The sequence below is a fragment of the Gracilinanus agilis genome, chromosome 3, assembly GCF_016433145.1.
Source record: "Gracilinanus agilis isolate LMUSP501 chromosome 3, AgileGrace, whole genome shotgun sequence".
Taxonomy (NCBI): Eukaryota; Metazoa; Chordata; class Mammalia; order Didelphimorphia; family Didelphidae; genus Gracilinanus; species Gracilinanus agilis.
In genome coordinates this window covers 95674378-95692110 of record NC_058132.1, presented here as the reverse complement: position 1 = coordinate 95692110, position 17733 = coordinate 95674378, and the positions used below count along the sequence as shown (strand labels likewise).

The window sequence follows — 17733 nt, the reverse complement described above, 5'->3', positions numbered from 1 at the left end:
ATACTAGGGACTAAAAATGTTGCCAGTTAACTCAGGACCTCTTAGGGCTGGAATCAGTCACTCTGAATACAGAATCAACTCTAGTTCCAAGGGCCCCTCCCCTAGACGTTCTTCCTTCCTTGCTAATTCCCTCCTATTCTATTCCGGAGAATCAGCTCCTGTGGTTGGTACATGGATGCCCTTCCTCCCTCACCTTCACTGGTGTCCTACTCCCACTCCAGCCTCACTCAGTAACTACCCCATGCCCATTCTTTCTTGTATAACCCCATTAAATTTCTCTAACTGAGTGATCAATCACTCTTTCACCAATATATCCAGGACATGAATCTCACCTCATTACCCCTCAAAAGATGACCACCAGCTTCAAGAGACCATATTAATAATGAGGCAATTAATGATTTTGGACAACTTCATCATGTATGTACAATGACTTCTCCCCTTGCTACCCCATCTATGAACTAGACTAGAGGAAATCTATGCAGGAGGCAACAGAATTTTGAAAGTATTAAGGGATTCGTTTTGAGGATATATAAATTGGAAGTCTAGCTGTCAGTCCTAACTTTATTTCCCTAAGTGCTATTCCTCACCAGTGAGGTAATAAAAGTATACTGCAATCAGTGAAGAACCTCGATCGCTTTAGAAGTAACTTCTTAGCTGTGTGACCCTGAGCAAGTCATTTAACCCCCATTACCTAGCCCTTACCACTCTTCTACCTTGAAACCAAAAAAAAAAAAAAACAACATTGACAGATCTTTTCCATTTCCCCCCTTGTCTGCTGCCTTTCCAGTCGCATCTCCAAATGCTCTTATAATCTGGCTTATTTGGTTTTCATATGAACCTTTTCACAACTTTGGCTCCAACTTCCTTATGTCTAATGTTTTCCTTATAGAAAGAATGCCAGTGCTACCATGCTTCAGTGTCTCCAGTTCTCTGTCAGCTTACTGCAGTTGTCAGACAAACACTCATAATAATAGCTGGTCATTGTGCTAAGTGCTGTATAAATTTTATATCAGTTGATCCTCACAAAAACCATGGGAGGTAGGTGCTATTATTATCTCCATTTTATAGTTGAGGAAACTGAGGCAAAAAGAAGCTAAGTGACTTGCCCAGGGTCTCACAGCCAGTAAGACTTGGAGATTAGGTTTGAACTATCATATTCTTGCTCTGCAGCCAAGTGGCACAGTAGTTAGAGCACTGGATCTGGAATCACAAAGACACACCTTCATGAGTAAGAATCCAGCCTTAGACACTTACTAGCTAGCATTGGGACCCTGGGCAAGTCACTTAACCCCAATTGCTTGACCCTTACTACTCTTCTGCCTTGGAATCGATACTTTGACAGAAGGTAAGTGTTTTTTTTTAAATAAATAAAAATGAACTGGGGAATGAAATGGCAAACCAGTATCTTTGCCAAGAAAACCCCTAAAAATGGAGCACAGAAGACTTGAATATGACTGAAATGACTGCGGAGCACAGCTTCCTGACCCTAGTCCCTAAACTCTATCCGTAGTACCCCTCATTGACTTTACAAGGGTCTCAACAGTTATTTAATGCTTATAGACACACTAAAAACTGTAACTTCTTAACAACCTCTGACTCCTTTTCTGCCACTTCACCATTGTCACCGTGGAATCAGGAAGGGTCATATTGGCCTAGGAAACATTTTTAAAAATTTACCTTGTTTAATGGATTAATACGATCAAAGAATTCATTGCCTAGGGGCTAAGATTTATTAAACATCCACTGTGGGCCAGGTGCCATGCTGGCTGCTGGGGATACAATTACAGTAAATGAAATAATCCCTGCTCTTAAGAGGCTTAGGTTCTAATGATGATGAAGCTCTTTGTACTTAGGTAGGTAGGTGGTCCTCAGAAAGATGATGATCTGTGTGTGGCTGGACCTGTGCTCAAAGCCATCTCTGAGCTGCAGGGAGACACTGGAGGACTTGTGGGAACTTTAGACAAAACAGGCATTTAATAAACACTTAATGAGTTAGGCTGAATTCTGGGCATCTCAATTTAGGCAAGACAAGCTCCAGCCAGAAGAGGGCAACCAGGATGGGAAAGGAACTGGAAATCAGGCTTTATCAGAGAACGGATGGATCTTTTAGTATTGTAGGGACACTAGTATAGCACATGGGATGTTTATCTGTTGTCTCTTTTATTCTTGCTACTCTCAGGGGTGACTTTTCATCTCCAACTGGGTTTTTCAGCTCTCATCCCAAGGCTCCTGATGGGTGAGAATTCACGTAATTGTTCTGTGGCTACATTCACCCTCCTAGCAACATCTCAGTCAAAATAGCCCTCCCTGGCTACTATGTTTATCTTCCTCTATTAAGATGTAAACTGAAGAAGGGGAAAAAAGGAAGAACTGGAGAGTTAGCCTAGAGAAGAGAAGGCTTAGCGGTGACATGATCCAAATATTTGAAGGGACAGAAAGTCCATAGCTCACACTGTTTAAAGTTCATGGGGCAAAGAGGGTCTGAGTTCAAATGTATCCTTAAGCACTTGTGACTCAGCTGTGTGATTCTGAGCAAGTCACTTAACCTCTGTCTGCCTGAGTTTCTCCATCTATGAAATGGAGATAATAATATCACCTACCTTGCAGGTAGGTTGTAAAATCAATTGAGATAGCATATGTAAAAGCACTTTAAAAACTTTAAAGACTAATTATTATTATTGTTGTTATTATTATTATTATTGTTGTTGTTGTTAAGGAAAAATTAAGATGTCACAAAGTGTCTTTAGATTAGAATAAGGAAGATAGGGAGAAGGATCAGGAATTAGCTGTGATTTCTTTTGTATGGGAAATTCCATGGTAAATAACCTTCCACCTATCTGTTGGCACCTTCTCTGAAAGTGATGGTCTTAGAGAGTCTTAGAAAGCATCGTGGAGTCCTGAGAGTTTCAGTGATTTGCTCAGGGTCATATAAATATCAGATCGTAGATTCCAGGTCTTCTTGGCTTCAAGGGTGGCTATCACTCCACTGCACTGTCTCTCCAGCATACGGTAGAATGTCTTGGATTATAGAAGTGTGCTGTGGTTCAATAAGCTGCTTCAGCAGGATGTAAGTTTTCTGCCATGTGAGTTAGGGAAGCCTGAGGTCCCTGAGAACAATGAGAACAACTGAAAGACAGCAGGAAGGGAAAGGCATGGAAGGCTTGAGGAAGAGAAGTTGAAGAATAGCTTCTGTGGGGAGTAAGATTTGGAATCAAATAGGGAAAATTAAAAGGACAGCATTGCTATTGTGAGGGCCTAGTTCAAGAATGTTCTTAATGATCTCAGTCTCTTTCATAGCACTGGGGACTAGCTGGGGCACACCTCTACTTCCCAGAGTGTGCAGGCGGCAGCTAGGTGGTGATTAGAGGAAGACCTGAGTTCAAATCTGCCCTCAGATACTTCTAGCTGTGTGACACTGGGCAAATCACTTAACCTCTGATCGCCTGACAAAAGGATCCACCGGAGAAGGAAAGAGCAAACTGCTCCAGGATCCTTGCCAGAAAAGTCCTGGATAACTGTGGTCCATGGGGTCATGAAGAATAAGGCATGACTGAACAACAATGACAATATAAATAATAATGAATAAACGACCCCTCCTTGAAAAGAGGCAGACGAACAAGGGAAATAAAATAAGTACATGTAGGAATACAAACAGAAAAAATACAAAGTGATCAAATACAAAATAGTTAAAGGTCTGGGAATTTGAGAAGGCAGAAGTGATGCAGTGGATAGAATGCTGGGCTTAGAGTCAGGAAGACTCATCTTCCTAAGTTCAAATCTGGCCTCAGATACTTAATTATTGTGTGACCCTGGGCAAGTCACTTAACCCCATTTGCCTCAGTTTTCTCATCTGTAAAATGAGCTGGGGAAAGAAATGGCAAACCACTCCACTATCTTTGCAAAGAAAACCCAAAAATGGGGTCCCAAAGAGTCAGATGTGGCAGAAACAACTAAACAACAAACAAACCTTCTATTTATAGCTGTTGTAAGGAAAACACTTTGTAAACTTTCAACTCTCTAAATAAAATTTTCCTGGGTAATTCAAGTAATGTCATAGAGATAGGAAGATAATCAGAAGAGAAGAGCATCCTGAAAACCCAGAGAAAAGAGAGTATCCATGAGGAGAGAAGTGGTCAAAAATGTCAAATTCAGTTGATAATGGATGGGGACTGAGAAGAAAAGATCAGTTTTTGAACTGAAGAGATCATTGGTAACTTTGGAGAGAGCAGCTTCAGCTGTGTGGTGAAGTCGAACATCAGATTCAAATAAAGTTTAGACAACTTTTTCTAGGAGTTGGGCTGACAACAGGAAGAGAGATGATAATCTGGGGGGATAGCAGGGACTAGTGAAGGCTTTTATTATTTTTTAAGTTATCATTTTTAAAAATATTTTTCCATGTTTACGTGATTCATTTTCTTTCCCTCCCCCTTCTCAGTTGTAAAAATTTAAATATCCAAATACTCCAAGTATCATATTTTATAAGATTTATTAATAATCACTTGGAGTAGAAAAAATACAAGAACGAAAGTAAAAGCCTTAGTAAAAACACATGAGAAAAATTCTCCTGCCTGGCACTCACGCAACATCCCAGCCATGATCAGGAGAAAAGAGAGAGAGGGATGGGGTCACATCAAACTATATCCTACGTCCATAAGCACGTAATGGGAGAAGGAAAATGGCTGCTGGGAAAACGAGTCCTGGAAAGACCATTTTAATCACACATAGTGAAGGCTTTTAAATGATGGAAGAGACTTAGGCATGTTTGAAGTCAGTAGGGAAAGAACTAGTTGATAGGGACAGGTTGAAGCTATGAGGAGATAATTGAAGTAGGAGATAGGATTTTGTACAAATAGAGCGGCTGTCCTCTGCAAGGAGAAGGACCTCTTCTTTGTCAGAGTCAGGAAGATGGGACGAGGGTTGATGCCCTGGAATTTGGGGATGAGGAGAATGGGAAAAGAAGATGCTCATGTCCAACAGCCCCAATTTTCCCTGCAAAGCAAGAGACCCTCAACTGAAAGACAGCAGGAAGGGAAAGGCATGGAAGGCTTGAGGAAGAGAAGTTGAAGAATAGCTTCTGTGGGGAGTAAGATTTGGAATCAAATAGGGAAAATTAAAAGGACAGCATTGCTATTGTGAGGGCCTAGTTCAAGCTGAATGACTTTGTGAATGAATTTTTATTTGTATATGGGGATGAATGGGGATTCCAGAAGTCATAGAGAACTATAATGTCAATTGAAAAGACATAGATTTTCTAAATGTAGAATGTAGAATGTTTGAGAAAGAACAAACTTAAAGATCTTCGAGTTCAACTTGTTCATTTGGCAGAGACAACTCAGAAAAAGGGAATGTTTTGCCCAAGTTTATATGCCACCAGCAGAAGAACAGGGACTAGAACCAAGGGCTCCTGGGGCATGTATTTTGGGTGAACTAAACTCTGGCTTCAAATTGTAAGAAAGGCTGATGGGGAGGGAGAAGAACAGTTCTGAGGGAGGAAGTTGTAAGTCGAGTCAAAATGGGGCATTAGTCTTGGTGACTGAGAAGATGAGGGTGATGGTAGCTGAACTTGCCCCAGGATAAAAAGTAGGACAGCCCCATGTCCCTCCAGCCCTAAGTACAACTGGGAAAGCAGCAGTCTCCCTCCAGGGCAGTTTGGTGTCATGGAAAGAATATTGGACTTGGAGTTACAAGATCTCTGTTCAAGTCCTGGCTCTACTACCTGCCAATATGGAACCTTGGACAAGTTATAACCCCTTGGAACTGCAGTTTCTCCACCTATAAAATAAGCCATAGAAATGTTAGCTACTATTATTCAAGGCTCCTCACTGGACCTGTCACCTTTCTCTGAACCCCAAATCTCACCTCCATCACCTCATAGTCAGGGCCTCCAGATAAGAGTCAATTAATCTCAAGAACTCAGTGTTAAGGTTATCAGTAGACATTAACTATTTATCACCTTCCCTTTCCAGGTAATGTATTATATGCATTCAATGGTGACTTTTTATCTTTTATTTTTAATATTTTATTTTTTAGAAAAATTTTCCATGGTTACATGATTCATGTTTTTACATTCCCTTTTAACCCTCCTTCACACACACCCCCCCCCATAGCCAACACACATCTCCACTGGTTTTAACATGTGTCATCTATCAAGACTTATTTCCATATTATTGATAGTTGCATTGGTGTGGTCATTTCGAGTCTACATCCCCAATCATGTCCTCCTCATCCCATGCGTTCAAGCAGTTGTTTTTCTTCTGTTTCCACTCCTGCAGTTCTTCCCCATAAATCCCTCAGAATTGTCCTGGGTCATTGCATTGCTGCTAGGACAGAAGTCCAAGGGTGACTTTTTAGAGAAAGGTCTTATGCTCTCTAATAATGACTTTGTCCAAAATGAATTAATGATGGAGTTTCAGGAACTGTGATGGGGGATTAAATATTGGCACCCCTCAGATGATTCCATGTAGGTGAATTATTCCTCTTTTGGTAGGTCCTCGCAAGTTTTGACTAGTTCCTGCCTTGCCACTGTCTACATGAGTGCCTTTGGACAAACAGCTTCCCCTTGCTGGGATTTTGAGCACAATTCCAGGATCCTATTTTGGCCCCAGGTCAATTTTTCCCAACCCAAACTGAGAAAGACGAATCTAGGACTCTGCAAAGTACCAATTTGAACCTCTTCTCTCCCCCTTTCCCCCCGCCAACCAACTAGAGTGCCCATGTGAGCTGTTATCGCCTCCACTGCCCACCAGTACACTGTTCTCAGCCTGTGACGGAGCCTCAGCAATGCTGCCCTCGGTGTGTAGGTAAGTATTGTCAGCCTCTGTCCCAGCTCCTTGTTTCCCTCTTTCCTGCTGGTTCTTTGCTTTCCCTCCTCAAATCCATCCACCTTCTTTCCTCCCTCCTTCCCTCTAGTCTGCCTCCCATCTTCTCACTCATTCCCCCTTCTCTCTAAGTCCATGCCTCTTCCTCTAGTCCCTTCCTCTATTCCACAGCCTCCTCTCTCCTCAACTCCATAGCCTTCTCCTCACCCAAATTCCCACAGTCCCACCCCTGCCCCCCATCTCTCTTTCCTCTAATTCTCTAATTCTTTTCTCTTCCCCTAAGTATCTTTCTACTTTCCTGTGTGTGTACTACCCCAGAGGGAAGCAGGGTTTTCTGCGTGGAGAGGGAGAATTTCAATCTACCATTAAAGAAAAATTTCCCAATAATCTTAGGGGTCCTAAAATGGAATGGTCTCCTTCAACAAGGAGGGGATTCCCATCACTGAAAATGTCAAAAGAGAGACTGAGTGGCCTCTTTTTGAGGGGATTTCTATGATAGGAAAACATGTATATTTATTTTCTCAAGGTCCTTTTCGGCATGGTAGCCTAGGGATATTGGAGATTAGGGCTGGGAGGAATCAGAGAAGAGGAGATACCAAGTCTAGCATGTAGATTCAGCTAATCCACTGCCCTCATTTTAGACAGTTAGGGGGAAGGATAACTTAAGATAAGTTTCTATGAAAAAGATCTGAGGGGAATAGTGAACCACAAGCCCAATATGAGTCAATAACATCCTATAGCAGCCCCCTCCCCAAAACTAACATTGTCTTTGGCTTTATCAATAAAGTCATAGCAATCAGAACAGTGAGTGTGGTCTTGCAGTTCTGGGCCATGGTCAGACCCATTTTTAAGAAGAACATTGATAAAATGGAGCATACCTAAAGGAGGTCAGATATGATGAGGAGGAGACTGAAGACCAAATCATAGGAGAATTGATTGAGGGAATGAGGAATGTTTAGCTTCTAGAAAAAAGATGAGTGGAGAGTTATGAGAGTTATTTTCAAGTATATGAAGGGCACAGGGAAGGAAGAAGAGGAATGTGCCATGGTGGCCTTAGACACCAGTCGCATCAGGGTGGCTCCTTTTTGTAGGATGGTACATTGTCCTGGAAAGGGCGCTGGATGGACTTGGACCCTGAAGAAACCTGGGTCCAGGTCGTGGCTCTGGCATAGGCAAGTCACTTAACCCCTCCAAAACCTCAACTTCCTCAACTGTAAAATGGGGGTGAAAATGTATAAAATGCCTATACCTCGAGGTTGTGGTGAGAAAAGTATTTTGTAAATGTTAAAACAAAATAGGAATGTTGTTATATATTAACAATATATAGGTTATATATAGGTTAACGATATAGGAATATCCTCTGATATAGAGAGCTGGGTTTGGGGTCAGGTGAACTAAATTTAAATTCTGGCCCTGCTCTCTGTGAGAACCTGGAAAAGTCACTTGATCCATCTGTGTCTCAGGCTATCATCTATAAAATAAAGGGTTGAACCTGCTGAATAAAGTCTCTCTTCCATCTAAATCTATGACCCCCTTCAGGCCCTAGACACAGGAGTAAGAAAAACATGGATTTCTCTTTTCAGATCATCAGGCAGGAACAGAGCTTCCCCTGGGTGGGACTCCTCCAGCTGTCCTAGGTTGAGGAATAAGAAAGTACAGGTTTGAGGTCCCCCTTGCCTATCACTGTCACCCAGAAACTTTAGGAAGGACCTACTTGAGTTCCCACTCCTCAGAGTTGGGACCATGGAACCCAGAATGCTCCATCTTCAATCCTCCAGATCAGAGTTTCTATTATTCAAACCCATTTCATTTAAAAAACCAAAACACATTATTAAGTACTTACTGTACGCAGAACACTCTGCTTGTCTTAAAGGAGATGTAAGGTTTAGGCAAAACCCTGTTCCCATTCTCATGGAGTTTATCATGTGGTACTGGTAGATAAGATACGTACGCAGGTGTCAGAGTCATGGGGGGAAGGTTCGTTTCTAGAAGGGAGGAAGCATAGCCAGATTGGCTCTGAAACCAAGCAAAGTGGAACAGGGAAAGGCCAATCTTGGGGAACAGAGGCCTCCCAGAAGATGAAGAACCAGAGGAGCATTGCCGGAATGCTGGGGAGGAAGGAGATGCTAACCAGCAAAGGCTGGGAGGCTTTTTGGGGTGACTCAGGTCAATGTCTCAAATTGGAAGGAATTTTCATTTTTCTTTTCCTTTCCTTTTTTCCCACAATCTCTCTGAAGAACCTCACACACCATCAGGGCTCCGGGCCCCCCTGAAGTCATGCCAATACAATGGGACCACTTACCAGCAAGGGGATACATTCACCACCCAAGAACTCTTTCCCTCCCGTCAGACCAACCAGTGTGTCTTTTGCAGCTGCTCAGTAAGTTTTTCCTCCATCCTTTCCAATCAATTAATAAATATTTATTAAGTGCCTATTACGTGTCAGGTACCATGCTAAGTATTGATGATACTAAAAGAGGCAAAAGACAGTCCGTGTTTTCAAGGAGTTTATAATCTAATGGGAAGAGACGACAGTCTTCCAACATGGGCGAGTGGGAGTTGAGATGGGATGGATAGGATGGGCCAGGGATGATGCTGAGATCAGGCGAAAAAGCAACCAGGTGATGACAAAACCCTAAGTTTCCATCTGGCCTCAGACACTTGTTAGCTGTGTGTCACCTTGGGCAAGTCACTTAATTTCTCTCAGCCTCAATTTCCTCATTTGTAAAATGGGAATGGTAATAGAGCCTCTCTCAGGGTTGTTGTGAGGATGAAAAGAGGTAACCTATTTTACAATACTTTGCAATCTTAAAAGCACTTTGGGTTCATCATTTAACTGCTATGAACCTCAGTTTCAGTGTCTGGAAAATGAAAGAGCCGGACAAGGAAGATTCCTCCCAATTCTGACAGGTTTTTGTTCTAGGCCTGAATGCCAACTATGCTATTTGACTGGCTGAATGACCCTAAGCAAGTCATGTCACCCCTCTGATCCCTACTTGACTGGTTATATGTCCTTAAGCAAGTCATGCCACCCCTCTGAAACTCAGTTTCCTCATCAGTAAAACAGGAGTGATCATACTAGACGTTACCCACCTCATTGGGTCTTTTAGGAGGATCAAAAGGAAAGAAGAGATGGAAAGTACTTGGTAAACATTGAAGCCCTGTAGAAATGTCAGCTGCGATCATCGTCATCATTATTATTATCCATTGTTTAGTTGGCCCCAGCAAGCCCTTCATCCTCTGCTGCCCGCCCCCTCTTCCCTTGCCAGCCAAGCCCTTTGGATCCTGGCTTCCCCCCATGCATCAATGCTCAACATTTCCTTCCAGTCCTTGTAGCATACACAGAAATAGCTATTCACAGGCATCCTCAGATGAGAGCCCAGAGCCAAGAGATGGATGAGAACCTTTCATCCCAGCGCCCAACCCAGCATGTTTCTCTGCACACTGTCTGGATTTTGGCTTTAATTCTTCCAAGGGAATGTCAGCATTCAGTAGCTTTCTCAACTGAGCAGAAAGAGGGTACTCTAAAGTGAACCCCCAAAATATCGGTCAAGCAATCAGTCGCTGGGGAACGAGCATAAGTTGTTCCAAGAGCCACAGTCCTTTCCTTCAGGAGTTCCCCCCCAGTCCGAGATGGAGATGTGGCCCCTGCCCCTAGGGAGCATCTTCTGGGCCCCCCTCCTGCCTTTTTAATCTTCTTACATTTTACTCAACCCTTCATATGCTGTTATGATTCTTGATGTTCCTTGAACACAATGTTCCCTTTACCCCCCTTTCCATGGCTTAGCACACTGGCTCTGCCCCATGCCTGGAAAGCTCTCCCTCCCCACCTCTGCCCCATTGGCTTCCCTAGCTTTACCTCAGATCTTTGGAGGACTTTCCCAGTTCCTCAACTCCGGCTCCCACCCTTTAAGATGACTTTCCATCTTTTCCATACGTATAGTGATTTGCATGTTGTCTCTTCCATTCAAATAGGAGCTCCTTGAGGGGAGAGACTATGTTTTAGCTTTTCTTATCCCTAGCACTTAGCCCAGGGCCAAGGCACAGGGTAAGGGCTTAATAAAAGCATGCTGACTGACTGACTTAATGGACAGAGAAACAGCTCTTCTCAGCAAGTGGCAGAGAGCTATAGTGAAGGAAAGGGTCTATTCTTACCCAAATAACGTTTCCTCTTAAGGATGAAATGGAAATTTATAGACCATAGTTTGGCGATGGATTTTCCTGATATTCCTCTAACCATAATCCGTTTCTAAAGCGGTGAGAGCCCCTGCCCATCCCCAGCTCTTGGTCCAGAACTTGAACTTTCTTAAGGAAAGCCTCTAGGGAAGTTGATACCATAATACTTCTTATTCATCCATTCTAATCACTTGTAAAAATGAGGATGATAATAATAATATATACCTCTCAGGGGTATTGTGAGAATTCACTGAGATACTATTTGTAAAGTGTATAGATAGTACATGGCATATAGTAGGCACTTAATGAATATCTTCTTCTTCCTTCCCTCCCTCCCTCCCTTCCTTCCTTCCTTCCTTCCTTCCTTCTTCACTTCCTTCCTCCTTTCTTCCTTCCTTCCTTTCCTCTTTTCCTTCCTCCCTCCCTCCCTTCATTCTTTCCTTCCTCCCTTCCTTACTTCTTACCCTCCCTCCATCCCTTCCTTCTTCCCTTCCTTCCTGCTTTCCTTCCTTCCTTCCTCCCTCCTTTTCTCCCTTCCTTCCTTTTCCCCTTTCTCTCTCCCTTCCTCCTTACATTCCTTCCTTCCTTCCTGTCTTCTAGTAAGCATTCCTCTAGGAAGGGCACACACAAAGTCAATGATGAAGTGACTCAATGACACCGAGCCCCACAGGTGTCAGAATCCAGAGTCTTTTCTACTTTGGGACATTGACCCTCCTCTTAGACTTTAGCTGTTTCCTGGGGTCGTTTGAAGTGAGGAAAAGAGGCAGACAGACCCTGGGATGCAAACCCAGCTCTTCTGCATCCCAGTGCAGTGATCTTCCCAAGGTACCCCGCTGTCTCTTTTCTCAGGGTGTCCCGAAGTGCCCACTGAGCTGGGAGCAAGGGCAGCCTCTATGAGTGACCTACTTTCAGACCCCTTGACTCCGGCAGAGCCCGAGGGCCGAGCCGTGCCACGGTTCTGTCCTTCCAGAATGGGCGGCCCACTGGCGCACACACAGCCTACCGTTGTGCTGAGCCCCCCCCGCCCGATCTGGAGGCCTGTGGGTGCCAGGAAGGCGGCTGGGTGAGGAGACTGTGGTGGCTTTGCTTAGAGAACTATTCCAGCGCCTTGGGAAAGGAGAGAGGTGAAAACTGCTGAGTATGGCCTCCCCCGGCCTCGGAAACCTTACCAATCTAAATATTCCCTGGTTCTGCCCTGCTCAGCACGTCCCGGGCTGGTGAAATAGATCACTCTGTATACACACAGCTCATGCCCGCACACACCATAATTTCACACCTGTAAGCTGCCCCGTGGAGGAGAAGAAACCACAGATTTGGAAGGGGGCGCTTGGTGATTTTTTTTCACTTAGACCATAGAATATCAGAATTGGAAAGGACCTTAAAATGTAGAACATAACATGGCAGCTTGAAGAAACCTTAGAATGGAGAAGAGCAAAGGGACCTTAGAGCATAGAACACAGTGTTAGAGCTGGGAGAGAACTGAGAGAATAGAGTGTCAGAGCTAGAACGGCCTATATTTAGCACATAGATTGTCACAGATGGGAGGGCCATTAGAACAGAGAAGATCAGGGCTGAGAGAACTTTTGAATAAAGAATATCAATGCTAGGAGGGCTCTTAGAATAGAGAAGTCAGAGCTGAGAAAGCCTTTAGAATAGAGAACATAAGAGCTAGGGGGGCCCTTAGAATAGAAAATATCAGAGCTGGGAGAGATTTTAGAACAGAGAATAGCAGAACTAGGAAGATCCTTAGAATAGAGAATATCAGAGCTAGGAGAACCCTTAGAACAGAGAATAGCAGAGCTGAGAAAGCCCTTAGAATAGAGAACACAAGAGCTAGGAGGGCCCTTAGACTAGAGAATATCAGAGCTGGGAGGGACCTTAGAACCCAGAAAATCAGAGCTGAGAGAGAGCCCTTAGAATAGAGAATATCAAAGCTAGGAGAGGCCTTTGACTTTATCTAGTCTTTTTTTTTCCCCCTTCAAATAAAAGGATAGGGGTAGTGAAAGGACCAGGGGCAAGTATCCAATATATGAATGGAATCATAATGTATTAGAACTCATTTATGTAGTTTGGCAAGGGAATGAGGAGCTGGATTCTTGTCATTTGAAAGGCACCCTTTTGTAGGACAAAGAGGAGGCTGGCTTTGAGCCGTGATTCTGAGCCTTAGTTTCCTCTTCCATAAAACGGAGATGCAAGTCCCTGTCCTGTTAGTTTTTGGAAGAATCAGAGGAGATTGTGCTTAACTAGCCCATATACCATATAAATAAACGTTATTGTTATTTTCCAGATAAGTGAAGCTTATTCTTGAGGTAACCTAGTAGAGTAATGAGCATGTTGGGTACGGATGAGGAGATTTGGGTTGGAATCCTGGCTCTCATATTTACTAACTCTGTGACCAGAGCCTCAGTCTTCTCATCAACAAAATGGGGCTTATAATAATAATCAAACTTCCTACCTCACAGAGTTGCTATGAAGTCAGAGCTTTCTCCTTAGAGTACTGTGGAAATAAGAGTGATTATCCCAATTCCTAGAGGCAAGGACAAAATTTCTTAATATCTTTGACAGAAGTATCCGGTCATTGAAGTTTATGGGTGCCTTAAAGGCCATGAAGTCCAGCCTCCTCAATGTATAGACCAGGAACCTAAGTTCCCTAAAAGGGAAATGGTTTGTCCAAGTCATAAAACAAATTATTGGAAGAACCCAAATCTCCAGATTCCTGATAGGGTATCCTGCCCACCCTATTCAATAATACTGTTGCAATTCATCATTTTTAGTCACGTCCGACTCTCCGTGTCCCCATTTGGGATTTTCTTAGCAAGGATACTGGAGTAGTTTGCCATTTCCTGCTCCAGCTCATTTGATAGATGAGGAAACTGAGGCAAATGGGGTTAAGTGACGTGCCCAGGATCACACAATTAGTAAGAGTCTGAGGCTGGATTTAAACTCAGGTCTTCCTGATTCCAGGCTCAAGACTATTCACTGCACCCTCTCTCTACAGGACAGTAGTAAATGAATCCCTGACTTCTTACCTAGAAGCCACTGACTCCAAAAAGAATGAAATTTTTCTGTAAATCTCAAAATCCACGTAGCCCTTTAGACCCATGATCTGATTTGATAGAAGACAAATGATAGGGATATATGAGGTAGCTAAATGGCGACGAGGATAGAGTATTGGGCTTGGAACCAAGAAGCCCTGAGTTTGAATCCTGACTCAATCAAATAACCAATAATCATAATAACTAATAGTAATCAGCATAGAAACACAGAAGAACAACTGCTTGATCACATGGATTGATGAGGATATGATTGGGGATGTAGACTCTAAGCCATCACTCTAGTATAAATATCAATAATATGGAAATAGGTCTTGATCAATGACACATGTAAAACCCAGCGGAACTGCTCATCAGCTATGGGAGGGGGATGGAGGAGGGGAGGGAAAGAACATGAATCTTGTAACCATGGCAAAAGATTCTAAATTAATTAATTAATTAAATGAACTTAAAAAATAGTAATCAGCTGGTAAATTAAGCACCTACTCTGTGCTAGTCTCTATGCTAAACCCTGGGAATAAAAAAGAAAAAAGAAAAATGCAATCCCTGCTCTCAAGTCACTTATAATCTTTTGGAGGAGACAACAAGCAAATATGTACCAACAAGCTACAGACAGGACAATTAGGACTAGATATGCGATTCTAAGCAACTCACTTCATTCTTCCCAAGACAAGTTAAATCAAATCAATAAACATTAATTAAGGTCCAGCTCTGTGCTAGGCACTGTGCTAAGAGCTAGGAATAGAAATAGAGACAATTTCCTCATCTGTAAAATGGGGATAAGGACACCTTCCCTCTCAGGATTGCTGTGGACATCAACTGAGGTAGTATAAGTAAAGTACTTTTCAAACCATAAAGGGTTACATCAATACTTATTATCACCATCTTTAATGTTAGTATTGTTTCAGCCATCTTCACATTTCATAGACAGGAAAACCAAGGCTCAGGGAGGTTAGGACTTGCCAAGCCACCCAATGACAAATGTCCAGGATACAACTTCAGTTTGGATTTTCTTGATGTTAAATTTAGCCTTCTGGCTGCTTACATCCCCTTTACCTCCCATCAGCTTCATCAGCATCCTAGAAGATCCCTCCATTCTATATTCTCTGTTCTAATGTCCTTTCTTTCCAGGATTTGTAGAAGATTCTGTGTTCTCAAATCTCAAGCCCATTTCTGCTTTTGCATCCCATGTCTAGACTCCAAAGGCAACAGGGCCCAACCACTGAACTTGTTCCCTCTTCTTTCCCAGGAAGGCCAAATCTACTGTGGCCTCATGACTTGTCCTGAAACCAGCTGCCCCACACCTGCCCCAGCACCTGACTCCTGCTGTCACACCTGCAAAGGTAAGGTGGAAGCCTGCCTAGGTGGTTACTCCAGATCACCAGGGCCAGGAGGGGCCTCAGAATATAGAATGTCAATGCTTCAGGAACCTTAGAACATGGAATGTCAGAGCTGGTGGCAGGTGTGGGGGGGGGACCTCTGAACACAGAATATTAGATCTGGACAGGAATTTAGAGCACAGAATGTCAGAGTTGGAAGAGATCTCAGAACCCAGAATACTAGATCTGGAAAGGAATTTAGGACACAGGCTATCAGAGCTGGGAGGAACCTTAGAACCCAGAATACTAGATCTGGACAGGAATTTAGAGCACAGGCTGTCAGAGATGGAAGAGATCTCAGAACCCAGAATACTAGATCTGGAAAGGAATTTAGAGCACAGGATGTCAGAAGAGGAAGGAACTTTAAAACAAAGAATGCCAGAGTTAGGAGAAATCTTAGATTTAGAATGCTGCAGAATCACAGAGTTGGAAGGAGCCTCGGAGACCATCTATTCCAACCTTTCCTTAAACACAAATCCCTTCTATAACAAACCCAAAAGGTACGTCTGCCCTTTCCTTGAAGACCTCCAGTCAAGGGCAGTCTGCTAATCCCCAAGGCTACTTCTGGAGAGATCTAATTGTTAGAAAGTTTTTTCTCACATAAAACCTAAATTTTACCATTTCCCCCCTAACTTCTGCTCTTTGGCTTTAATTCCATCTTCTGGGTTCAAGCTGAACAGGTCCAATCCCTCTTCCATGTGGTAGTCTTTTAAATTAAAGAAGACAGCTATCCCTTTAAATATCCCTTTAGGTCTAGCCATTCAACCAGTTGCAAGGCCAATTAGTTATACCATCATGTGGTCCATGCCTTTTCTACAAAAATACAAGAGACTTTGTCAACTACATTACTAAATTATAGGTAACTTTACGTCTATAGTTGTCCCTGATCTCTCTACCAATCGAAAAAGAAAGGGTAGTCTGTTCTAGATTGATTCATCTGGCTTATTATGCTACTACTACATCATCCCATTAATCAATGTGGCCAAGAATGGAAGTCAAGTTCCTAGGCCTATTAATTCTAGAATTCCAATGAAGCCCCATGCGACATATAGTGTCCAGTCCCCTCCCTATTCTGATCAGTCTCCTTACGATATACTCTGGTTTGAGAGTCATTCCTAAAATGTGGCTCCAGGACTAAACACAGAACTCTAGATATATGTTTTGATCACAGAATTCAAAGACTTGATTCTCTTCCCTTTTTGTTTTGGAAATAGAGACAAACTGGAGAAAGAAGGGCCCTCAAGACTCACCTAGTCCAAACCCCTCATTTTATAGAAGCAGACTAAGGCTCATGATGTAGTAAAAGTTGAGATTTCATTAAATTTGGAGTCAGTGTACCTGACACTGAATCCACCACTGTGTGTGACTTTAAGCAAATAATTTACCTTCTCTGAGCCTCATTTTCCTCCTGTGTAAAACAGTCATATTAATATCTTCCTCACAGAGAAGACACTTTACCAACTGTAAGTGCTATAAAAATGGGAGTTATCAATTTAATTACCAGAGTTCAGTCAATGAATCAGTGGCAGAGCCAAGATTAGAACCCGGGTCTCCTGTTGTCCCCATTCTCCCCAGCCCTGGGCTATTTCTACTATGCCATATATTTCCTTACCCTTATTCTCTCTTTTGGTGGTAACTGGTCACCAACTTGAATTATAGAGAGAGTTAGTTCTCTTTCATTAAGATCAGAATACAACATCCCAGAAAGGTAAGAGGTACAAATATCACCCCCATTTTACAGATGAGGAAACGGAGGCCTAATGACGTGAAGGGACTTGCCTGGAATTATACAATTTCCCAGTTTAGCATCAGAGACCAAATTTACCATGCCACACCAGGATAATCCACTCTTACTCTCTCATCCTCTCTGTCTGTCTCTCTGTCTGTCTATCTCTCTCTCTTTTTGTCTTTGTCTATCTCTCTGTCTCTCTCTCTCTTTCTATCTATCTTTGTCTCTCTGTCTCTGTCTCTGCCTCTGTCTGTCTCCCTCTTTTTTCTCTCTCTCTTTCTATCTGTCTTTGTCTCTCTGTCTCTGTCTCTCTCTGCCTCTCTCTCTCTCTCTCTCTCTCTCTCTGTCTCTGCCTCTCTCTCTCTCTCTCTCTCTCTCTCTCTCTCTCTCTCTCTCACACACACACACACACACACACACACACACTCCCCTTCTTACAAAACTCTTCTAGACCATTTTCCCATGCATTTCTCACCATCCCAAACATTTAGAGAATAATTAACTGAATTGTTTGGTCTAGATCCTATGGCTGGGGGTGATTAGAGAAGACTTCTTGGAGGAAGTGCCTCCTGGGCTGG

At 42.9% G+C, this 17733-nt stretch overlaps 1 protein-coding gene across 1 annotated transcript in view; it reads left to right on the top strand.

Annotated features, from left to right (window-relative positions):
* CHRDL2 (chordin like 2) overlaps window positions 1–17733 on the top strand; it is a 79755-nt gene that overhangs the window by 27433 nt on the left and 34589 nt on the right. Inside the window, exons 3-5 of the mRNA XM_044665988.1 lie at window positions 6707–6800; window positions 9056–9198; window positions 15297–15390. Of these exons, the coding sequence (XP_044521923.1) occupies window positions 6707–6800; window positions 9056–9198; window positions 15297–15390 (331 nt within the window). The remainder of the gene's footprint in view (window positions 1–6706; window positions 6801–9055; window positions 9199–15296; window positions 15391–17733) is intronic.